This window comes from Mercurialis annua, linkage group LG5 (assembly GCF_937616625.2).
Source record: "Mercurialis annua linkage group LG5, ddMerAnnu1.2, whole genome shotgun sequence".
Lineage (NCBI taxonomy): Eukaryota > Viridiplantae > Streptophyta > Magnoliopsida > Malpighiales > Euphorbiaceae > Mercurialis > Mercurialis annua.
The window spans coordinates 6,772,849-6,797,846 of record NC_065574.1 but is presented as its reverse complement, the minus strand read 5'-3'; the positions used below and the strand labels follow the sequence as shown (position 1 = coordinate 6,797,846).

At 30.8% G+C, this 24,998-nt stretch overlaps 3 protein-coding genes across 5 annotated transcripts; 1 reads left to right on the top strand and 2 right to left on the bottom strand.

The window, feature by feature from the left end:
• Positions 1-1,179: 1,179 nt before the first annotated feature.
• LOC126682557 (chaperone protein dnaJ 8, chloroplastic) lies at positions 1,180-4,333 on the bottom strand. The gene is made up of 3 exons (XM_050378276.2): positions 3,370-4,333; positions 3,195-3,263; positions 1,180-1,622 (listed from the first exon to the last, which is right to left on the bottom strand). The coding sequence occupies exons 1-3, from the start codon at positions 3,595-3,597 to the stop codon at positions 1,428-1,430; spliced, it is 492 nt and encodes a 163-aa protein (XP_050234233.1). The 5' UTR covers positions 3,598-4,333; the 3' UTR covers positions 1,180-1,427.
• An 8,180-nt stretch (positions 4,334-12,513) lies between these two features.
• Positions 12,514-13,257, top strand: LOC126681368 (secreted RxLR effector protein 161-like). Its single transcript, XM_050376909.1, has 2 exons — positions 12,514-13,165; positions 13,250-13,257. The coding sequence occupies exons 1-2, from the start codon at positions 12,514-12,516 to the stop codon at positions 13,255-13,257; spliced, it is 660 nt and encodes a 219-aa protein (XP_050232866.1).
• Positions 13,258-16,623: 3,366 nt separating this feature from the next.
• On the bottom strand, positions 16,624-23,990 carry LOC126682441 (probable protein phosphatase 2C 60). Of its 3 annotated transcripts, none has more exons than XM_050378140.2 (11): positions 23,881-23,990; positions 23,306-23,429; positions 22,300-22,363; positions 21,178-21,302; positions 20,600-20,753; positions 20,237-20,362; positions 19,234-19,357; positions 19,085-19,161; positions 18,251-18,303; positions 17,209-17,263; positions 16,624-17,124 (listed from the first exon to the last, which is right to left on the bottom strand). In XM_050378140.2, the coding sequence occupies exons 2-11, from the start codon at positions 23,374-23,376 to the stop codon at positions 16,930-16,932; spliced, it is 1,044 nt and encodes a 347-aa protein (XP_050234097.1). In that variant the 5' UTR covers positions 23,377-23,429; positions 23,881-23,990; the 3' UTR covers positions 16,624-16,929. The 3 variants fall into 3 exon arrangements, with proteins under 3 accessions (XP_050234097.1, XP_050234095.1, XP_050234096.1); XM_050378138.2 differs by having other exon boundaries at positions 21,178-21,286; XM_050378139.2 differs by having other exon boundaries at positions 22,300-22,347.
• Between the last annotated feature and the right edge of the window lie 1,008 nt (positions 23,991-24,998).

Sequence of the window (24,998 nt, the reverse complement as noted above, 5' to 3'; positions counted from 1 at the left end):
ATTATTCTGGATTTATATATCTATAGAGATTATAGCTAAATTTCTATTGGATTACTAGCCAAAGTGGTAGATTTGATTTCAAACAAACAATTAACAAAATAAGCAACACAAATCACACAATCCAAACAAAGAAAATTAGCAGACTGGAAAAGGAGATAAATACTTTCATTAATGATTTAATTGCACAAAAGTTTTAGGCTAAATCTATAATTAGTCTCTATACGTGTTTTGATAGTTCTTAAATTTTATATATTTTTTCTTATGGTCTCTCAACTATGAAAAAATAAAATTAAAAAATTAGTCAACAACTAAAACACATTATAAAATTAATTAGAATTAGAAAGTCAACTGAAAATTAAAATAATTAAAATTGATGAGAAAAATTGCATGAAATTGCCACGAAATTATCAAATTGAGATATATTTGTAAATTTGAAAGCTTTGAATAGATTTGCAAGAAACAAAAAAAGCTTATATTTTTAAAATCTTTTTATTTAATAAGTCCAATTCATGAATTAATTTTAAATTGCCATATTATTTTTTAAAATATTGATTAAATGATACACATGTAGGACATCATTCTATTAGGTTGTGCGATCAATTTCTCTCACAATCACTCTTCCATTTCCAATTATAAAAAAAAGGTTCATAATGTTAAGTGACTGACCAAATATAAATTTAGTAATAAAACTAAATATTCAATTCTAATCAAAGATAAACAGATATAGACAGATCAAATGAACATCATTAATCAAATCTAGTTGTAACACCGATAAAATTTAGAAACAACAATAGCTATATTCGCTTATGAAAAGAAATAATTGTTCTTTATTTTTGAAAAAATTATGCCTTCTACAAAATCACATTAATTAAAATAAATAATAACCATTCTATATGAATCCGTGAACCGAACATATTTTTTTTAAATTTTTAGAGAAACAGGAAAAAATACTTTAGTTAATTATTTAATTTAGAACATATTTCATTTAAACTTAGTCCATATTTTTTTAATTTTTAGATCAAACTTGATTTTAAACATAATACTTTAGGTAATTTTCAACTTGAATCAAAAAAATCAATCAAACGGAATAATTTAATTTGATTCGATTTTTGTTCAAATTTTTCACAACCTTCCATTCTCACCTCTAATGCTGAATGTTCAAACTATATAAATGCAATATTCTAAATTATTTGGTTCTAACTTTTTCATTTGCAGAAAAGTGATGCAAACTCGACCACTTTCTATACAGAAAAAATAACCACTTTAACCCCCACATTAATTTATATACAACAAACACAACCTTATCAATCTTTTTTATCTTCTTGACAAGGTTGAGTTGCATAATTCACGTGGGTGGGTTTTCCTCGGTAAATAATTAAATGTACATTACAATATGATCAATTTATTTACAATTGTAATTTTCCAGCTCAAATGTAAGGATTAATATGAGATGTGTAGTCTCTAATACCAGCTCCTTCCCATCCCATCCATTCTTCCCACATGTCCCATTCCGGATCGTTATCCATCCCTCTCATCGGCTCATCGATTCCTTGATCGGAGGGCTCGTATGAGTCGAACATCTGCGATCCGTCTACTTCTCCCCTCAGAGTACTCATCACAATCTGGAATATTGCACATTGAATAATTAGATTAATTCAAATATTTAGTAGTAACTAAAATCATATGCATTCTAGGAATTGAATGTGTTGAATTCATATCCAAAGCTATATTCTAAACATGAAAGGGCCCTCAATGGACCATATTAAAATGAGAACCAAATAAACCCAAAAGCCCATGTCATGTAGACCACACTTTTACCCTTTTTTATGGAACTCTATGATTGGAATGTGTACGGGTTAGGTATAGAGAATTTCAATTCATGTTCCCCATTATAATAAACATACAAAAAAGAGTTATTGGAATGGGGTCATATAGTTGGTGCAAGGTATCAATCTTTGAATACACTTTTATGACACTATTCCTAAAATTATATAATAATATTATTTTCGAAATTAATTATAAATAAAATTACAAAATTTAGCGTATATTACAATTACAACACAGATTTTCAACTAAAATAATTTCAAACACAAACTTCAATTATTTTGCAATTCAATTCACCGATTGAATTTTCAATATGATTAATGTGGACACCGAAAATTAGTAATAATATAAGCACAAGTGTATCGAAAATTCAATAGGTAACTCAAGTTGTAAAAACTAAAAATTAGTATTTAAAATTACTATAATTAAAATTTTGTGTTGTAGTGCTATTTTTTTTTTATATAATTTGGGTAGGCATAATCACTCAAAAACCCCTCACCTTTAAACTTTTTTTCAATTCCACTCCGACGTTGAAAATTTGTCAATTTTACCCACTTTTGAATTTTCCGTTTTCAATTGTACCCCAATATTTTAATTTTTGTTAATTTTTTTACTTAAATGATGAAATCATTCAATTAATTAAGTCTAAACATGAAATTAAATTTTTTTTATTCAAAAATGTACAAATATGTCTTTTATTTTTAAAAACTAACTAAAAACCATAATCAAATTAACACTAATTTAAATTCTTAATTATTTTAAATAAATTTAAATAAATTTTAAAAATATACAATTAATATATGCGAGACATGGAGAATGTTTTAAACAAATTTCCAAACACAAAAGACGTTAATTTAATTTTTCAGGGTACAATTGAAACACAAAAATGCAAAATAGGGTAAAATTGACAAATTTTCAAAGTCAGAGTATGATTGAAAAGGGGCTAAAAGGTCGGGGTTTTTTAAGACATTAGGCCATTTGGGTAATGATTACTCGTAATCAAATTATTTTTTTAAAAGAAAAATATAGAATAAGATTACATTAATGTTCTGAATACATAGATCAGTTAAAAGGGGCATCACCAATCTCTTATTTCTCAAAGTGTTTTTTATTTTAATTCTAAATAATTCCTCATAAATTCTACTACTAATTAAGATAAAGTTAGCTCAGCATGATTTTATTTTGTTTTGCAAAACAATTGAAATTATTCTTGTATCTATAGCTAAATAATAGCCTAATTTCTATTGGGTTACTAGCCAAAGTGGTAACTTTGATTTCAAATAACAATTAACAAAATAAACCAACCCTAATCACACAAACCAAACAAAGAAAATTAACAGACTGGAAAAATAATTAAATACTGAACATACATCGTAGGCTTCGTTAATCCGACTAAACTGCACTCCACAATTGTTTCCTCTACAAACATCCGGATGATACTGTAAAACAAAATCAAAATCAAATCATTAGTAAATAATTTTTAAAAAATAATTAAATTCCATCACTCAAGCATCTCAAATTTAAAGTTTAAAAAAAATTAAAAACCTGCAAAGCAAGCTGCCTAAAAGCTTTCTTGACATCAGATTCAGAAGCACCGGGTTGAATCCGAAGAGTCTTATAAGGATCCGCAACCGAATTAGAAGAAACACAATAAAAATTGACCCGATTCCTCCCCATATTATTCTTCTTCTTCCGGTTCTTGATTTGAAACCAAGAACTCGAAGAACCGCCGCACCCATTTCCTCCGATCAAACCCACAGAAGCCGTCGCCATTTTTTCTTCAAGAATCAACCAAATAACTCAATCCAACCAAAACCCAGAAATCCCTTTATACAAACAGAATCGATCACAAAACAGTGGGCAGAAAAAAATAGTTGTGGGCCAATTTTATAAATAAAAAAAGTTGGTGAATGTCTCCTCAATGATTCGAAAAATTCACTGAAAAAAATAATAATAAAAAATTTTAAGAGTGAGTGTTGATTTGCAGGAGATAACGTATGGAGTATTTATAGATAAAAAACGGAAAATTTAAAACAAATTAAAGGTCAGATATAGGCTATGGGTCCTTATCCAAAAGAAGAGTAGAGTTTTTATGTGATGGTGATGATGTGTATACGTGGCAAATTCTAGAGATAGAAAGAGAAACGAATTCTATGCTTATCTTGGCTTGTCCAAGTCATAATTGAATATGGATTGAAACTGACTTTTCTTTTATTCTAAAATTTACCATCTATGTATAAATATTTTAAATTTAAGGGGTTTATTTTGAGAATATTCTCTATTTTTATAAAATTTTATTTTGGCATCAGTTTTTATATTTTGTTTTATTGATACCCCTCAACTTGATTCAATTATTGGTGTATAATTGGCATTTATAAAGTCTATTGTCTCCAATTTAATTGATATGATTTTTTTTGATATTTTATTTTAACTAATGATTTTTTTATTCTTTCAGTATATGATGTTGACAAATCTAAAAATATTTTTTTAAAAAGTAAAATTTTATATTAGATCTTAAATGTGCATAAAATATTGTTCACTTCATCGTATAAGATAAAAAGATATTGTCATTTAATGTCTCATAAAAAAATATCTTTCTTGCTATTAGTTAAAAATAAAATAATTAGAATATTTTTAATTTTTTATTGTATAAATATTAAAGAAAAAACTCATTTTCAGATTCTTCAACTATACTTGTTTTATTTATCTAGTCCTTAAACTATTTTTTGTTCTTATCTGATCCTTTAATTTAGCGAAAAATCATTTTCTAGTCCCTGACTGTCAAAAACGACGCTGTTTAGGGTATGAATTTGCATTTTTGAAAATAAAAAAATGTCATTTTTATCATTCAGAAACTTAAAAATGCGTTTTCGCTTAGTTTAAGGACCAGATAAGAACAAAAAATAGTTTAAAGACCAGATAAACTAAACATGTATTATTTAGGGACTTTAAAATGAGTTATTTCAATATTAAATATAGTGGTTTTATAATAATTTATTTAAAAAAAATAAAGAAATATTAAAATATTTGTGACAATATTTTTTTATAAGAAGTATATATATAGAATCACATATGCATGTATATATAAAAACTAAATAGTTAAACACGTAGTTAATATTTTTTTAGAAAAATATATCAAAAATTTATACTATTTAATTACAACTCATGCGTTTATACTACTTAAACTATACTTCATAAATGGTGATTTATTTATTATCATATGAGTAAATAAAAATAAATACTTTAAGATGTGTATTCTATGTTCTTACAAATTTCTACTTTGCCTCACTTATTGTGAGAGAGTGTCAACTTGGCATTAACTTTTATGTTTTGTGGTATTTATACCCCTAGATCTTGATTTTTACAATTGATGTATAATTGACATTTAAAAAGAATCTAATTTATATTTCGATATTTTAATGTCATAATCCATGTGAAAGTAACTAAATTGATGACTAATTTTCTATACAGGATTTAGTCCAATGCTAATATTTTATTGCTCGGGGTACAAGGCAGAAGAAGAACTTCACAAATTATTGTAATATTATTTTAGTATGCTGGCCATGATTCAACAATTTACTTTGTTTGCGTGTGAATGAGTCGATTACAGATTAGTTTCACATTGATAACACCTTATGTTATTGTCAAACTACTTATTTAATCTTAAAAGTAATACTTACAAATAGTCATTAGACATAGAGAATCAAATATAAATTAATTATATCATATGTAAAGTTCTTTAGATTTTTTGTAATATGACTATTAAAAATTATATTAGAATGTAAAATTCATTGTCAAAGCTGAACAATATGAAATTGAATTATAGAATATGATTTTTTTTTCTTTGAATTGAAATAAAAGGTCAAATTCAAAACTGAAAATTAAATCTCCATTTTAGATATTTTGACGTTGATATGAAATATAATCTTGTTATAGTGAAATAATTAAAATTTAGAATTGATGTAGCAATAGGAATTTTTATCCACATCTTCACTTATTTAACTTACAAAAGCAAAAACACCAACTATTAAAATTGATAATTAAATCAAGTGGTGAATGTCCTTTTTATTCAACTTGACAAAAAAAAAAATCAGAATGGACAAGCAGGAAAAGACACCAAAATAAAAATTAACAAGAAATACAAGGACCAAACCGCAAAACCAATATAAATAAGCCCATAGAAATGGTAAACTAGGGACACGTGCCCGTGTTTATTGTGGATAAAAAAACTGTCAGGAAATTGGCGCGTAAATTAATGAAAAAGAAATTCTGAAAAATGGTAATTATCCTTTTTATTTTTATTTTAAATTAAAGCAAAAAATAATTTTGATAAGAAATTGACACGTGAATGACATGCAATAAAATAGGATGTTGTAGTAGAAATCTATGGTTGTGATTTGTTTAATTTTGCTAAGATAATTGATCCTTGTTTAGCTGCTAAAAAATGTGGATAATTGATTAATTAAAGGATAATTCATAAAGATAAATACCTCAATTTTTGCCTTATAATTCTCTTAAAAGAAGTTTTAAGATAAGATTATAGAGTTATAATTAGTAAATAAACACCTTAATTTTCTAAAAAAATGTTTAGGATAAGATTATAGAGTTAAAAATAGTAAATGAACATTTAGTTACTTTTATTTTGAGAATTTTACATGTTTATTCTTTACCAAATCCTAATAATTGAAAATATTATGACTTCTATGACCAAAAAAGGAAGAAAAAGTTTAAGACTTCACTTAAATTTTTGTATTTTCTTTTTACTTCATTTCTAGGCGTTTTTATTTCTTTATTTGGTTCATGTATTTTCGGAAACAATTTTATAAAATTCTTTCATTTATTTACTTACTTTTTGTACTTTTAAAAACCATTTTACTTTAGTCTCTCACATTTTCACATTTTTGCTAAAATAAAGAGTTCATGAATTATTTTTTTAAAGTATAAAAACCAAATAAAAATAAAAATAACTATGACGAAGTAAAGAAAAAAAAGAATACATGAATTTTAGAATAGATTCCGCTTTTAAATTATTCAACTCTATTTTATAACGAGATTATGGATTTATTTTGTATTATTGTTGGATCAAATAATTCTTTTGCCTTTTTTATTAATTATTTCAAATCTGTTATTTATTTGTTTTTAATATATCTTTTAAAATTTAGAAAAAAAATTGATAATTAATTGTTTTAGTAAAATTTACCATAAATTTAAGTTTATTAATTTATTTTATTTCAACGGGTTCTAACATGTTATGTATCTATTTATTTTCAAATACAAATATACAAAATTTAAACAATTAATGGGAATATATAATTTTCAATTATAATTTGGAGGGCTTGATATGTATTTTTTGACCCATGAATTTGTACTCATAAACCCATCTAACCCATATCTTTTAATTTAACTTAAAATGTCGTCTTTTATAAATTTTATTTGTTTAATTTTTAAAATAGAGTAAGACACAAATGTAATGGTATGGTAAAAATGTTACATCACCAAAATAAAGAGTCAAATGAGTTGAACCAGAAGGTAGAGGGGTTAAATGTGTGAAATAGAATAAATTTAGAGGTCAAAAATACGCATTAACTCTATGACATGTTAGCTAAAAATATATATGCACGCTCTTTTTTTGGTTTATAACCATATGTTTGGTCTATCTGATAAAGAAGAGGATAAAATAATTAAAAAATGATAATTTTAAAAATTAAATAGGCAAAATTTACAAATTGAGATATTAAATAGATTAAACTGAAAGACAAGAGGTTGAATGAGTTAATAAATACAAGCTTAAAGATTAAAAAATGTATTATTCCTAATTTGGAGAACAGCAAAATGCTTATATACCAATAAAATAAAATAACTTGAAATGACATCACCAATCCTAGCCTAATGCCGAGTAGTATATAACAATAAAAAAGTTGAGCTGATATAAGCTTTAATAGCACCCTTCAAATTGCATACATATTTTGTATGCAAAGTTTAAATGTAGCACCAACAAGAATAATAAGAGAAAACAATTTAATAAAGGCCTAATTACTTAAAAAATTATCACCTTATAACATTTATTTATTTATACACCTAATCTAAAAAAAAATTTATTTGTATCTTTTTATTTTTATTTTTTATTTTTGTCTCTACCCTAAAGAGCTAATTTGACCTCTTTTTATTTAAAAAAATATTCAAAATGATCCTTTATATTTAGCTTATATTCTAATTAAACATTAATATTATTAATCATTTATAATATTTTCATCCTTTAATTAATTTATTTGTCAAAAATTTAAATTTTAGGATAGAGATGAAAACAAAAAATAAAAAAAAAGGTACAAATGAACTTTTTCCTACGTGAGGGTATAAACAAAAAAATGTTATAAGGTGGGTTTTTTTTAAGTAATTAGGCCTTTAGTAAAATACGCACCTAATTGAGCAGTTGAAGCTACACGAAGAAGATGACCGACACCTTTAACCACTAATTCTTAAAATAATTGACAATCAATTTCGATATATTTTGTGCGTTCATAAAACATTGAGTTATGAGCAATGTGTATAGTTGATTGATCGTTGCAAAATAGAAGAGTTAGACTAGGATGTGATCAGGAAAACGATATAAAAGCCATTGTAGCTTATAAACAGTGTTTTAAAACCAAGCCGGTGAATCCACTAGTTTTCGGTTGAACCGGTTCAACTGTCGGTTTAACCGGTTCAATCAAATTTTTAAAAAATAAAATTAAAATTAGTGATGGATTTTTCTGCCGCTAATTCTCTTCATCCGATTTGATGGTTCAATGAACGGTTCGCCCTCTTTAATCCGGACCAAATCAATTCAACCAGAATTTTGATTTTTTTATGTTTTTTAAACCGAACTACAAGCTGGTTTGGTCCGGTTTTTAAAACACCAGCCATAACAAGTGGATGTTATGCTTTATAAGATGAGCGAGAAATGAACATTGTTAGTTAAGATTTTTGGTTAATAATGTCCTGATTTGTAGGACTTTGATTTAGATTTGATTTTCTTGTAACCAATTGACCACGTCTTCAGTGAGTCTATTATTTTCTGCATTTTCTGTTTTGTAAAGGCTGATATAAAAGCCTCAGTTATTTTCTTCAATAATACATGCTTTTGCTTTCTACAATCAATTGCATAATTTAGTGCTTGAGTGTTTAACAATTTGGTATCAGAGCCTCAACATACAGAGGCTGATTGAGAGTTGAGGAATTGCAATTCCTAAGAGAGAAAAGGGGTAAAACATCTGGTGAGTGAAACACTTGGTGAGGATTGAAAGAGTGAAACACCTGGTGAGTGAAATACTTAGTGAGGTTTAAAAGGAAAAGAGAGTGAAAGATGGGAACTGAAAAATCAGAGATGAACGCAGACAAATATGTGCAGGCAGCTATCCCTCAATTTGATGGTCACTATGACCATTGGGCGATGCGTATGGAGAATCTTCTCCGTTCTAAGGAGTACTGGGATTTAATAGAGATCGGAGTTTCCCCAATAGATGATGGAGTTGTACCAACAGAAGCGCAAAAACAGGTACAACTCAAAGATTTAAAAGTAAAGAACTACTTGTTTCAGGCAATTGATCGCACTATCATGGAGACAATTCTTGATAAAGGTAGTGCTAAGAGTATTTGGAATTCTCTAAAGCAAAAATATCAGGGATCTACACGAGTCAAAAGGGCTCAACTGCAAGCGTTAAGGAGGGAATTTGAGGTGCTGCAGATGAAGGAAGGGGAAAAGGTAGATGAATACTTTGCAAGAACCTTAACCGTTGCAAATAAGATGAAAGTTCATGGTGAGAAGATGGAGCAGATTACGATCATTGAAAAAAAATTGAGATCGATGACTTCCAGATTTGACTATGTGGTATGTTCAGTTGAGGAGTCTAACGATTTGAGCAAACTTTCCATAGATGAGCTTCAAAGCAGCCTGCTAGTTCATGAACAGAGAATGAACCGTCATATTAAAAATGACGAACAAGCTTTGAATATCTCATACGAAGGAGGAGGAGGAGGTAGAGGTGGTCGAGGTGCATATCGAGGTGCATATCGAGGAGCATATCAAAGTCGGGGGAGAGGTAGAGGCAGACATGGAATAAACAAAGCTCTCGTGGAGTGTTACAAGTGTCGGCAGCTGGGACATTTCCAATATGAATGTCCTAGTTGGGAAAAAGGAGCTCATTATGCTGAAGTAAATGCAGAAGAAGAAGTGTTGTTGATGGCTCAAACTGACTCAGACAACTCTAAAGAAAAAATGTGGTTTCTTGATTCAGGCTGCAGTAATCATATGACTGGCGATAGGAAATGGTTTCTCCACCTAGATGAATCTTTTCGGCAGGTCGTGAAGCTCGGAAACGATACAAAAATGGCTGTAGTGGGGAAAGGAAATATCAAACTTCAAGTCAATGGTACGAGTCAGGTAATTACTGATGTATTTTATTTACCCGAGCTCAAAAATAATCTTCTCAGCATTGGTCAGCTACAAGAACGCAACCTTGCTGTTCTAATGCAACATGGAGAATGCAAAATTTATCATCATGAACGAGGGTTAATTATGCAAACCCAAATGTCTGCTAACCGAATGTTTGTCATTCTAGCCGAAAGAGAAATGCAGGTGGAAGCTAAAGTCTCTGCATGCTTCAAGATCACATCCGAAGGTCAAACTGACTTATGGCATCGCCGATATGGGCATTTACATTTCAAAGGCTTGAGTACTTTGTCTCGAAAGAACATGGTGAGAGGGATGCCTGATCTGAGTGAGCATTCTAGTATTTGCACAGTATGTATGGCAGGAAAGCAACATCGAGAAGCCATTCCTAGAAAAAGCATGTGGAGAGCTACGCAGCAGTTGCAACTTGTACATGCCGATATTTGTGGTCCAATTACACCTGAATCAAACAGCCATAAGAGGTACATACTCACATTTACAGATGATTATAGCAGAAAATTATGGATTTATTTTTTGAATCTTAAATCCGAAGCACTTTATATGTTCAAAAAATTCAAAAGTCTAGTTGAGAAAGAATCTGGAAATGTGATATGTTGTCTTCGAACTGATCGAGGTGGAGAGTTTACCTCACTTGATTTTAATGAATATTGCAGTGTTAATGGCATTGCTAGACAGCTCACAGCAGCCTATACCCCACAACAAAATGGGGTTGCAGAGCGGAAAAATCGAACAATTATGAATATGGTACGATGTATGCTAGCGGAGAAGCACGTACCAAAAGAATTTTGGCCAGAAGCCGTCAACTGGGCTGTTCACTTGCTCAACAGATGCCCAACTCTCGCTGTAAAAGACAAGACACTAGAGGAAGCACTGGATTCAAACCATCAGTGGAACACTTCAAGGTATTTGGTTGCATTGGGCATGTTCATATTCCTGACAAAAATAGGCAAAAACTTGATGATAAAAGCATTCGATGTGTTCTCTTGGGTTTGAGTCAGGAATCGAAAGCCTATAGAATGTATGATCCTGTTTCTAAGAAAATCATTATGAGCAGAGATGTGGTGTTTGAAGAAGACAAAAGGTGGGATTGGGATAACTCAGTTAAAGAAACTGAAAGTCTCACTCTTGAGTGGGAAGATGAAAATGATGTGCAAGAAGAACCTGTAATTGAAGAAGAGGAGCAGGTTGACGAGAATGATAATGGCTCTGATTCATCTTCAAGCGAAGATGCTGAATGTATTCCTTCCAGGCCAGTTCAAGGGAGGGTTAGAAGAGCACCAACGTACTTGAATGATTACGTTACCGAGGAAGGATTTTCTGAGTTAGAAGAAGAAACTAATTTAATGATGTTTGCAGCTCCTAATGATCCAATATTCTTCGAAGAAGCTGTCAACAACCCGAAGTGGAGAGAAGCAATGGATACGGAAATAAAATCCATTGAGAAGAATGAAACCTGGGAGCTGACTACACTTCCAATTGGAGCAAAGAAAATTGGAGTGAAATGGGTATTCAAGACCAAGCTGAATGAAAATGGGGAGGTTGATAAACTTAATGCGAGGCTCGTTGCAAAGGGATTCTCACAGAAATTTGGAATCGATTATACTGAAGTCTTTGCTCCTGTAGCTCGATGGGATACAATTCGAATGATCCTTGCTTTTGCGGCTTGTAAGGGCTGGAATGTGTATCAGCTTGACGTGAAAAGTGCCTTCTTACATGGAGAGTTGAACGAGGCCGTATTTATCGAACAACCACGAGGTTATGAGATTAAAGGAGAAGAAGACAAGGTCTACAGACTCAAGAAAGCGCTATATGGACTCAAACAAGCTCCTCGAGCTTGGTACAACAAATTGGAGTCTTATTTCATTAAAGAAGGTTTTGAAAGATGTCCGAGTGAACATACGTTGTTTACAAAGTCAGAGGAAGAGAAATTCATCATTGTAAGTGTATATGTTGATGATCTTATTTTTACAGGAAATGATGAAACAATGTTCGAAAGGTTCAAAAACTCTATGAAAAAGGAGTTCGATATGTCTGATCTTGGGAGAATGAAGTATTTTCTTGGAGTAGAAGTTGTGCAAAGTAGTGGAGGGATTTTCATAAATCAAAGGAAATACGCTAATGAGGTGCTTGAAAGGTTTGGTATGGAAAATTGCAATCCAGTAAAGAATCCCATTGTACCAGGCTTCAAACTTGCAAGAGATGAAAGCGGAGTTAGTGTTGACGCAACAACTTACAAATAGATGGTTGGCAGCCTTATGTATTTGACTGCAACCAGACCAGACTTGGCTTTTGTGGTGAGCTTAATCAGTAGATACATGGAAAGACCAACTGAGTTGCATCAACAAGCTGTAAAGCGAGTTCTTCGTTACATCAAAGGAACTACTGAACTGGGAATCTTCTATAAAAGAGGTGGAGAGGAGAAATTGGTGGCCTATTCAGACAGTGATTATGCAGGAGATGTTGAAGATCGGAAAAGCACATCTGGGTACGTGTTCTTGCTTAGTTCAGGTGTTGTAGCTTGGTCTTCAAAGAAACAACCAGTAGTCACTCTTTCGACAACTGAAGCTGAGTTTATAGCTGCTGCCTCTTGTGCATGTCAAAGTATATGGATGCGTAGGATTCTTGAGAAGCTCGGTCTTCAGCAAAGTAAGTGCACTGATGTCTTTTGTGATAATAGCTCTACCATTAAATTATCAAAGAATCCTGTTATGCACGGAAGAAGCAAGCATATTGATGTTAGATTTCATTTTCTTCGTGATTTAACGATGGATGGAGTTGTTAAATTGGAGTATTGTGGTTCAAAAGATCAGTTAGCGGATATTATGACTAAGCCTTTGACGCTTGAAGTGTTCGAAAGATTGCGAGAGCTGCTTGGAGTTTGCTCAGCACAGAGTATAAACTGACAACAAATTGCATGTCAGTTTAAGGGAGGGTTTGTTAGTTAAGATTTTTGGTTAATAATGTCCTGATTTGTAGGACTTTGATTTAGATTTGATTTTCTTGTAACCAATTGACCACGTCTTCAGTGAGTCCATTATTTTTTGCATTTTCTGTTTTGTAAAGGCTGATATAAAAGCCTCAGTTATTTCCTTCAATAATACATGCTTTTGCTTTCTACAATCAATTGCATAATTTAGTGCTTGAGTGTTTAACAAACATATGGTTCGATTCTAGGATTTGAAAGCTCACAATATCTTAATTCTTTTTTTATTAGTGTGTCAATCTATAGTGCCAATTTTTTTGTTATTAATTCATGTAGAAACAATAGGAGGACCAAAACAACTGGATAAGCTTAGATGATATAAACTATTTTGCTTATCAGCCAATCCAATCATCTTTGATGCTCTGATTGAATGCAAGATGAAGCATATGAATTATGGATTGTGTAGTAATCTTCCTGGCAGAAATAGGGTTGAATGAAAATTTTGGATTAATAGGTGTTTTTCTTGTTTTTCCTTTCGTCCTTCTTATATAATTGACAAATTAAATTGGAGTGAAAGAATGTATTTTAGTCAGAAGTTTTGTATTCAAACCTTAAATATAAAATAATCTAAAAAATTATGGAAATTTTTTATTGTCTTAACGGATTTTATTCGGCTCGTATGAGTTAATTGAAATAATAACTCCAGAGTACATAAAACAATTCTTATACCAAAAAATAGGGTTATTTGTATATTATTGTATTGCATATTTCCACCTTTCATGCTTTTATATTGTCTAACTTATAGTCATTTTCACCGAAAATAAATAATGGCACCCTTTTGTATAAAACGACTTCATAAAATAGAGAAGTGCTACACAAACACTAAAAATAGAATAATTAAGATGTGCGATTATCTTTTAAAAGATGAAATTAAACTGCTATAAAAATCAAACTTTGAAATTTAACAAATGAATGATTCAAAAAAATAGTATGGATAATTACATGAAGCATGTATAGTCAGCAAAATCCGTCTCTCTCACATAGCCAAACCCTAATAGTGATACTGATAAGTTTTGTAATTGAGAAGAGTTCAAAACAAGATTCAATCAACCAACGTGATTCACTACTTTCAACTGGTAATAGATATTTCATAAAAATATCCTATTGGATGTTATTAATAAGGACATAAATGTACAATAGATTGGATCCATATAAATTTAGCACATAAAAAAGTTACGTATTAGTGCCGAAAATAAAAAAATAAGTACTATAACTTTTTTATTACAACAAAAGAAGTTCAAATTTAGAATTAGAGAATTTTAAGAATGAATTATTATTATCATTTTCTAAATTTAAATCAAACTTACTAATTTCTTTATACGTTTTTTAAAAGTATTATTTTGTCTATATAATTTTAAGTTTTTATAAAAATTTCAGTTATTTAATATTTAAATATCAAAACAAAATGATATTTAAAAATATAAAAATAAATATAATTTTAAAGGTTTATAATACTTATTTGGATATTTTTGAGATTAGATGATAATTATTATTATTTTCATTCTGTTTTAAAAAAATATTTACCTCTTACAATAATTTGTAAATTGTATTTAAAGTTATATTCATTAATTAAAAAAAGATAAAAATTGAAATATTATATTAAATGACACTAATAATATAATATGAACTTTTTAGACAAGACATGTGAAAATAAGATATTTTTTTGACAATGAAAACAAATCTTCATTAAGAGATAACCGAAACAGGTACATGAATAAGATATTTAGGAAAGTTCGAAAATCAATCCTGATAATCTGACAAAACATAAGCACTACACGCTAAGAAATGCGTAGCTTCATTCGCAGACTGCCTTACAAAAACAAAATATACATTAAGGTACTATTTTGCTAACATAACAAAACATTATTCCCCGACCTCTCTGGATTTCTAATATCCAAACAACATCCATCCCATCCGACACAATAATCAAATTATCCCAACCCTTCAACCAACTCAGAGTCTCTCGAATACCCATCACCTCCACCGACCTTGGATCAAAGATTCCAGCAAAACTGACTTGCCTAGCTCGAATAACTTCTCCTTTCTCGTTTCGCAAATCGCAACTCTTCTGGTTCGTTATGGCATGTCACTATCTGATTGTCAACTCATCAATTTTCACAGGATTATTGAACGGTAAATGAATTTAAAATAATTAAAAATAAAAATCACCATAGTTTATATATTAAACGGGAATGAGAATTCCTATGGTTTCATCCGTATCAATTAAATGGAGATGCCATAGAAGCAGAGTTGGGGATGGAGATGATATTCTCGTCTCTGTCCCCGTCCCGCCCCATTATTTTTTGAATAATATAAATAATTGAATTGAAAAATTTGAAATTTTAAATAAATATTCAAAATTTCTTATATATATATATATATAAATATTTTTGTTTGTTTCTTTAGGGGGCCGTTGCCCCTCCTGTTTTTAGCCAACGGTTGGCCTATGGTTGATATGGTTGTGGAGATAGAAGGAAAGATAATTGTAATTTGGGATAAAGGTCTAATATAGAGTTTTATGATTTGTTATGGTTGTGTGTGGAGATAGAAGAAAAAATAATTGTAATTTGGGATAAAGGTCTAATATAGAGTTTTATGAATTATAATTACAGTTATTTATTATTTATTATTTATGGCAGCGGTCTCTGTCAATTTAACTTTTAGGTAGTTATTCTATTCAAATCTTCAGTTCAGTGTGTAGTAAATTTTGGCAATTCAACCAAATGGACTTCTAACTTGTCAGCCTGTTTTAGCAACCTTGACCATGAGGCATTACCAAGATTTCAGTTTGATTATTCATCAAAAAATGATTTCGGTTTGATTGACCAAATCATATGCACTAAATCAAGAATGTGAACTTTTCAACCAAATTTATATTATTTAATATATTATACTCAAATTAAATTTTGTATATATATATATCCAAAACTATATTTGATTATAAAATGATATTAAGTAATAAAATAAGGTATTGTTACTGCAAAATAATAGTAATCAAATATCTTTTACATAATTTAATCCTAATGTAATTCCTTATTTAATTTTATCCTAAAATGTGTTTTACTTGCAAATATATTCGATATAATTATAATAATTTATTTGTAAATTCCATGTAAAATTTATTCACATCTTATTTTATATAAAAAAATAAAGTAAATCAAACACAATCATATACTAATTCTATAAAATTCATATAAACTTCATTATAACCAAACAAAGTTTTAAAATTAAAAAAAAAGACAGAAGATCAGTTTTTCATGCATTACAAAATAGCAAATAGAATAATGCTGGCCTGTATGCTACATCACATGTATGATGCTTGAGACGTATCAAAGCTTCAGGCATGTTTACTCGGTTGCTCGAAAAATAAAAAAAATGAAGAAAACACTAATGGTCTTGTAGTATACAATTTATGCACTCTACTTCACAATTTTTGCCTTTTCACATCCTGAAATATTGACAAGCCACTCAAAAACTTCTAAAGAAACCCATTAAAAAATTCCATGCGCAAGTACGTGAATTAATGAGAAAAAAAAGGCCTTAATCATTTACAATCACAAAAAATGATTTCCTAATCGTAAAACCTGAAATCCATATCCAACTTCAGCTTACTAAAAAATATGTAACCACTCAGTCAGTAAGCAGTCTGCTGTATGCTATGGTCCATCAATCTTTACTGGGTTTTGTTAGTCTCATACGGTTGTTGGTCGGAGGAGACGGACTGCTGCTGTGGAAAAGTGCTTGGATTGATGATAGGTCTCTTGAACTGGACTATGATCATGGTCATATTATCAGATCCCTCACAGCCAGCTGCACGTGCCAAACACCTATGGAAAACACTCTCGCAAATACCTGAAAGCTTACATTCCTACAAGGATTGAATCGAAAAACCCTGTTAGCAGGTAGTAATGCTTGTATAACAAAATTATAGCCTAGAAGTTAAGCGACTTACATTGTTTAATTGCCCCCTCACATAATCCACCAGCTGTTGACTTGACATGCAGTCCCTAGAATATAAGAGAGCGAGAATTACATAATCTTTAATAAAACTGAAGTCCTGAGTGACTCCTAAGATGTTCTCAATGGGAAGTGACAGGAGAGAGATGATTAACTGGCAAAGTAAATAAAAGTGAGTTCAGTTCTGTACAAATCAACATCGAAAACGCATAACAAAATACACATCGAGTTCATTGAGAATTTGTTTTCAATCTGTAAGATCTATATCACATCTTTTAAAAGTAGTCATGACTGACCGACCATTAACGATTATGTCCAACTCCAAAAACCAATTCCACTAGACCGGGTAAAATTAATAACTAACTATTTAACTAGAATAGTTAATGAAAGCTACATTCTACCAGAATAAAATATTCCCCACTCAAATTTTACAGAATCGCAGCTTTCTGTTAGGCATTAAAAAACAGCAAAAGCTGCAGCTCCCAAATTATCCAGGAATTTAACATGTGCTTATTTGCAGATGTCATGAATCAAAATCAATTTTTATCGTAAGTCAACATAAAGACACCAATGATCAAACAAAATAAGTTTAATGATTTTCAGGATAAAAAAAAATCAAAAAGACAAACACATAGCTCTTATTCAAATAATGATTAGATTGAATCAACGTTGACAGAGATATTGATCTCCTTGCATGATTTAAAGTTCCCCTTGCCAGAGCATTTGATCAATTTCACCTCAAGTCAGCAAGGAAAGTTTGCAATAATTTCTAACTTTGGGTCCTTAAAGAGTCATGAGCATTTCCAAGGTACAGTTTCAATCAAACTGTTGCAATTAAGCTAACATCTTTAGGAACCAAACCAAACCCTACTTAAAAATCTCATAATGCCTAAATTTTTTAGCATCATTGTTCGCAAAGGATCTAGTTTCAAAAAAACGTTGTTTTTGTGTGTGTGAGCGGGGGAGGCATAATATGATAAAATTTCTTCACGATATATGCAAACACATTTCTCATACAAAAAGTAAAAGTGCCTTACCAAATGCCATCACAGGCAAGAACGAAAAATTCATCATCATCGCAGAGTTCAACCTACATGAATTGTATAAAACAGAAGGAGTAAGAAGAAAACAAAGACATAGTAAATGATATTATATGAAGACCATGTTATGCTAGCAAAATAATATGTTCAAAAGTATCATAATATTATAGTTTTTGGAGTTAAAAAGAAAAACATATTAAGGGTTTAATGACCTAATTGGTCTTCCTTTTCCTCAGCCAAAATAGAGCAAGACTCGGTTTTCACTTGTTTTTACATCATTAGGTAGCTAGGCAATTTCAAATTGCCTTTTACAAATTTGACGAACATCAGATGAGTCTAGAATCTTAGAAACTTTAGTTGGTTTAAGATGAAGAATAATTGGTGGCAGGAAGAATTCCAAAATTCTTTGTGACTGCAATATGTAACTTTGATAATCAGACAGTGTCGTGTGATTTGAAGAAGGACAATTGCATCCAGTTCTTTGAAAAAGGTGCTTTCCAATTTGATTAAAGACCTGTATTTTGTAGCTTGTTTCTCAATGCCCTTCTCTATATTTGCATGCAAAATAATACATAAGAGGATTCCTTCTGTTCAATGGTCTATTATTAAGCTTTCTAAAATTTTTTTTTTAAAAAAAAAATAAAGAAAAAGAACAGCACATACATACAGAGTTATTAATTCAAAACATGCAAAATCACAAAAAAGGATAATACTTGGTTAACACATTCTTTCTTAACGGCAAATTGGCAGGGTAAAGTTCCATAAACATAATAAACTGAAAATAGATGGTTAAGAAGAGATGGAGAATCAATTGGAAGCAATGCAACATACAATATTTATGTCTGGATTGGCAGTCACAATTTGCTCTTCAGCTGGCAGGGATTTATTCAGCTTGAATTCCATATCTCCTGCAATAAATAAAGTTAAAATGAATCCAATCCTCCCTTAGCCTGGAGTAAGGATGGAATAAATTCAAGTACCAATTGCCCTAGCCAAATTTAAAGTTCCATTAACACGTCCAATTTGTATAAAGCCTCCAGCTTTCAGAATCCTGTCTTTCTCAACCTCAAGGTCAGGCTTGTGATCTTTAGACATATTATATGCCTGCACTGAAAGACTTGCATAAGAAACTGGAGTATAAAATCCTCCAAATAAAAGCAGTTCATCTAAGCAGATGCATCATTGCTGAAAGACATCGTAAGTCGTAACTGAATTTGTTTGGAAATGTTCCATTGATACCAAAGTGAGGATATGATGTCCAAAAGTTCGTTTTATTATTCAGTTTCTAGAGGAAAATGAAAAAACATCTGACTTTGTTGAAGGCTGTTGCCTGTTGTTATATAGATCCTACCTGCTTTGACAACTAAACATTCTTCTAGCAACAAAAAGTTAGGGATCAACTTTTGCCAATCACCTATTTAATCCTCACAATATCAGTGTCATCAGAAGTACAGACTTACAAGCTCATGTACGGTAAATTTGTTTCAAACTTCTTCCATCATGAATTTGACGCCAGAAAGTTTTTCCATTTTTATAGGTCCAAAAATTGCTTAAATACAACATCCATATTTGGAAATCCAAATATGAGTTCCAAAGAGATATCCAGGGAATGTCAAAAGAATCCTATATGATAAGGTAATCGAGTCTTCACATAAATAATTACTGGTATAGAAAATTTCTTCTCAGATATTGGTGGCATGTTAAATTCTATGTTTGAATCATTATCCATTGCCATAATAAAACTTTCACAATGCAAGAAGCAGTTTAAGAGCCGAACATCTATTCAGTCAGCAACTTCATATGATCAAATGGTCACTGTATCCATTAAACAGCCACTCAAAATGTTAATCAGATACGAAGTTGCTTATGAATAGCATATGTGTGCAGATCACCTCTGTGCATGTCGGATATGAATGATTGAAACTGCAGATATGTTCATTTCATATATTGAGACACTAACAAGAAGAGAATATAGAAAACTACCTGACCCTTCCTGGATATAACACAGCGAGAATCACCAGCATTGGCAACAACAAGTCGGTTATTCTGAATAACTGCAACGCATGCTGTGCTTCCAGACATCGGTCCATGAAAGTCAGAATGGGGTCCCTGGTTTGGACAAATAATTTTCCTTGGCTTATTATTAGATCACGCAGATAATTGACCTATAATTGGTGAACACATTGCATATAAACTAAAATACACAGAAGCCTTGTGCTTCAAAAAAGCCTTGGACTTGTAAATAAATTTGCATTAAGCTCAATTGATTTCAACATATAAGTCCAAGAATCTTGTCACTCTTTAAAGGTGTTACCATCCTACAGAAACTAAAATGTGATAGAGTACCTCCTCAGAAAACCAATCATCAACATGGCCTTTGGCTTGTCCAGACCTAGGTGACCATATAAACCCTTCTATCATCCCAGAAACCCTATCTATCTTATCACCCAATATGGCTAACTCCCTCCAACCTCTCTGTCCGCACATCATCTCATCCATTCTGCACAAGAATAATGGTAGGGAACTTAAATCAAGTGATATAAAATTTAAAGTAAAACACACTGAACTGTTCTTAACTTGAAATTTTTAGCAATTTCAAAGTTTCTAGAAAGATTCGACAGACAAGCAGCAGTAATAGCTCAATGCTGAAATATGACCCCCATAATAAGTCATTACCATCCATTCTTGAAACAATTTGATAATTATGGTTATCGAATTTTGCATGATGATAAGACATCACAACATAGAGCTCTAGCACCTTCAGTCTTTAACCCTTATATGAGATGATAATCACATAAGCTAATTATAAATTATAATGTATTTAGACCAATACACCCACTAAAGGACCTGTCAGAATTATCAAAAAGCTCCATTTTACATTCCTAAATCGTGAGATTTTATGACAAAAGCACAAATGAAATAACCTGAGGAAAGATTTCTGTAATGAAGTGCCCAAATCTCCTGTAGAATAAGCTGCATGCTTGAGCACTTGCTGGTGAAGATATTTAGCACAGAACTTAGCCACTGCTTTGCCTGCAAATTTATGGACCTTGACGGATAAATCCACCTCCAATAAGATTACTAGTGCGAGAGAAGATTAAAAATTAACTTCAATGCAATGACCAATACTCAATAGAGGTGCAATTTGATATGGGCTAAGAAGGCTATTGACAAGAGGAACCATTGTTTACAAATATTACTGAGAATGTACCACCACCATCCTTTTCAATCAATTACTCTAAAGTCTAACATCTTTCCTCCTTTCATGTTCTGCCTACTCTAAATGTCTCTACAAATTTTTGCTTTGAAATTTAATGAAAGTTGTTCTAGTTTAGCCTTGAAACTTCATATCATTCTTTGGATATAGTCTTTAAGAAACCCCATACCACTCTCAATATGGTTCTCTAACCCAATGAAACCATCAAATCTTTAAGTAAATCAGATTTCACTTAATAAGTCTTTTCGTTCATCATATTGTTAAATTCGATCATGGACACCAAATCATGGGGTAGTCAGCCAAATCTGAAAGTGCCAGATTTGTCTTTATATAAGTATATAACAAAGTTCAACAAAATTTTGTGACAAAATGACTCTATTGAACATTGAGAGAAGCCGAGAGACTGAAGAATCTCAAAATCTATGGGTTGGATTCAGAATAAAACTGAAAGTCAGATTGATTAATCCACCAACTCCCTAAGACCTTCATAGTACAAGTACAACCGGAATCCTTATTTCTCAACCTACATTATCAAATGAGGAGGAAGCTCTTTGTTTCTTATTATGCGTATAACACTATAACCGAATCTGTAGCAGATAGAGGAAATGGAAGATTGCATATATCCATCTGAAAAACAAACTAATTTTTAAAAAGTAAGTTCATTAAGTAAAGTGAATGAATGGGTTAACAATACATGAACATATAGCCATTATATTATGCCAGGAAAGGAAATATAACTTCACTCAACAAAGAAGAAGTTCATGGACAAATCATAGGAAATACATTAGTGAGGCTATATAAAAAGTGCTAAACTCAAATAAATTCTGACCTCCGTGACCATCATATACACCAAAGAAAGACGTGGAACTGTCCAAATCTGGATAAGCGGCATGCTGTTAAACAGCTTACAAAAATTCAGTAGGAAAGAAATATCAATACGGAAATCACAAAACTTTAAGTTCCTTACTGCAACATATCATCAAACAATTTAAGAAAGAATATGTATCAATTTCTCACTTCTAGGTGTATGATTCACTCCAGAAAAACACTGAAATGGAAACTCATAAAAACTAAACAAAAAAAATACTGGCTACGACAGCAGTGTCAATTTCACACTGCTTAATTACTCATATCAACATAAAGAGAACAATATGCTTTCCACTAGAAAAAAAAAATTCAAGCAAATAATGAAATGAATCCAAACTTTGTTTTCTTTGATTTAGGTGTCCAACTATCACAAATAAAGTCAAAGCTTCAACTATGAACAAAAAAAAAGCAGTGTTGGGGTGTTGTGCTAGAAAGCAAATGCTGCTACATGTCATTTAAATAATTAGAGTAAAGCACATTGTTCAATTTTGATGCATGTTTCTAGCAGGCAATTTTAGTAATCTCCTAGATAAGACACTATACTGCACAATACTCAATTCCACTGAAATCCATACAAACTTTTTCAACTTAATAGCAATTCATATCACTTAGTACAGTTTAATTTCATTAATTAGCAAAAAGATTAACTCGCATGATTGTGAGCCGTAGAAGAAAATGTACATATAATCTTTTAATAAAAACTGTTACAAGTTCGCACAACTACGTAACATAATACTCCTACATCAAATCAATATCCTGCTTATGAGTTTAAAACTTTACTATAAATGGCATAAGTAAAAACAGCAAATACAAATCTACAACTACTATAATAGTGCTTCTTATGATCAAGTTCATATAAGGAAGGACAGTCTTATAGTTCAGCATGCCATTATTAAAAATTTCAAACGAGCACATGTAAACGAGCAATTATTACAATAACAACTTCAGAAAAGAAAACGAGTACTAACAGCATCTTCCATGGTGGCTCGCCACCCTTGCATCGAGGATACACCATAGCGAAGTCTATTATTCTCACCATCGTCTGAACACTTGTCAGTTTTAGGGCTGCTGAGGTATGCCCCCATCCTTCAGCTGATAGCAAACAGCAAACACAAGCTACAAGTCATTAATGCACATATAATCTGTATTTCAACAGATTATAATTATTCTACACAAAAATTACTCGCAAGATAACGGAGACGCCAGTAACAAATACATAAACTGATCTACATAAACAAATTTTAAGCTCATTTCAAATTAAAGTTCAAATTCAAAACAAAAAAGACAAAAACAAAGCCACATCAAATGGAAAACAACGCCTCATTTTGATATCCATTACAGAAATCAAACAAAACTACAGAAGCTATCAATATTCGATTACATCAATTTATAGCGATTTTTGTTACATTTTCTCACTAACCAAACAGATCATAATAATAATAATAATAACAATAAATTTGATGCTTAAGAAATTAAACTATACTTTACACAATTGAAAGAGAATGAGAACGAAAATGTGCGAAGAAGCAGAATAATTACTCACTTTGACAGTTAATTTTGCTGTTTCCGTACGATCAAGAGCCAGAGAGAGAGTAACAGTGAGGTGTTATGTATAAAAGGATAAAAGAAATCGCTTTCTATAGATAATTTAACGACTATTTATATATGTACATTTATTAAGGGACTTCTCATTTTTGTTTTAATCATTATGCAGGGACGCGTGTCGTGAGTACTATTTTTTTTTATAAAATAATTGAGCAAAATATAATAAAATTTATTTTTAAATTGGATAAAGAGGAAAGGTAAATAAAGAGAAAATAATTGTACTTTTCTTAAAAAAAGTCCTCTCTTTTACTAAAATAAAAAAACTATAGTCTTCCATGACTTTTTTCATATTTTTTTCGGTTGCCGTTGATAGTTTCAGTAGCTGTTAATATTTTTTCCGATGAAATATATATTCAACGCGATCAATAATCGAAGGCAGATTGAAGATTTTTCAGCACTAAAATAGAATGATCTATAATTATAGTAGTTATACTTTTTTAGGGTAAATGATCAAAAAAGCCAATTTTTCATGAAAGTTTTAAAAAAGTCTATATTTTTTTTAATTTGTTCTGAAACGCATGATTTTATTTTAATAATGTCTAATTATGAAATTTTGCTGATGTGGCTACGCGTGAAAAAAACATACTTTTGAAATAAAGTATTGAAAATTTGATTTTTAAAATGCTATATTGGGCTAAAAATCACTCTGTTTGTTACTTGTGCAGTGTGCGCTACTGCACTGGCATTTGTGTGGTTTAATAATTGGGCCTCACTATCTACTGTTTTCAGTTGGGTTTCATTAGTCTTAGGGATTTTTAGACGATTACACTAAAATAGGCAAAATAATAGCATCAGTACCTATTGACTCAGATCATTGCAAATATACGATTTGACCAAAATTAATTACCGGAAAAAACTTCCACATATAAAATTTACGATCATTAGTAACTGATACAATATCAATCACAAATTCAAAAATCCAGATTCTCTCTTTCTAGTTCATCTCTATTTTCTCTCCAAATCACAATCACAAACTGAAAATAATCAGTTACTCTACAAATTAGTGAACGAAAACATTGTCGTTCTGTTTCCGGTCCACCGCGCTCGTTGTGGATG

Bases quoted from the DNA above. Each gene is read 5' to 3' on its own strand.
- LOC126682557 (XM_050378276.2), bottom strand. From the start codon at position 3,597: ATGGCGACGGCTTCTGTGGGTTTGATCGGAGGAAATGGGTGCGGCGGT. The intron at 3,264-3,369 runs GTTTTTAATTTT...TTTGTTTTACAG, and splicing joins TTAGGCAGCTTGCTTTGCAG to TATCATCCGGATGTTTGTAG. The intron at 1,623-3,194 runs GTATGTTCAGTA...GCAATATTCCAG, and splicing joins GGATTAACGAAGCCTACGAT to ATTGTGATGAGTACTCTGAG.
- LOC126681368 (XM_050376909.1), top strand. From the start codon at position 12,514: ATGGTTGGCAGCCTTATGTATTTGACTGCAACCAGACCAGACTTGGCT.
- LOC126682441 (XM_050378138.2), bottom strand. From the start codon at position 23,422: ATGGGGGCATACCTCAGCAGCCCTAAAACTGACAAGTGTTCAGACGAT. The intron at 22,364-23,305 runs GTTAGTACTCGT...GCTGTTTAACAG, and splicing joins GAGCCACCATGGAAGATGCT to CATGCCGCTTATCCAGATTT. The intron at 20,363-20,599 runs GTACTCTATCAC...TGTCCAAACCAG, and splicing joins ATGATTGGTTTTCTGAGGAG to GGACCCCATTCTGACTTTCA.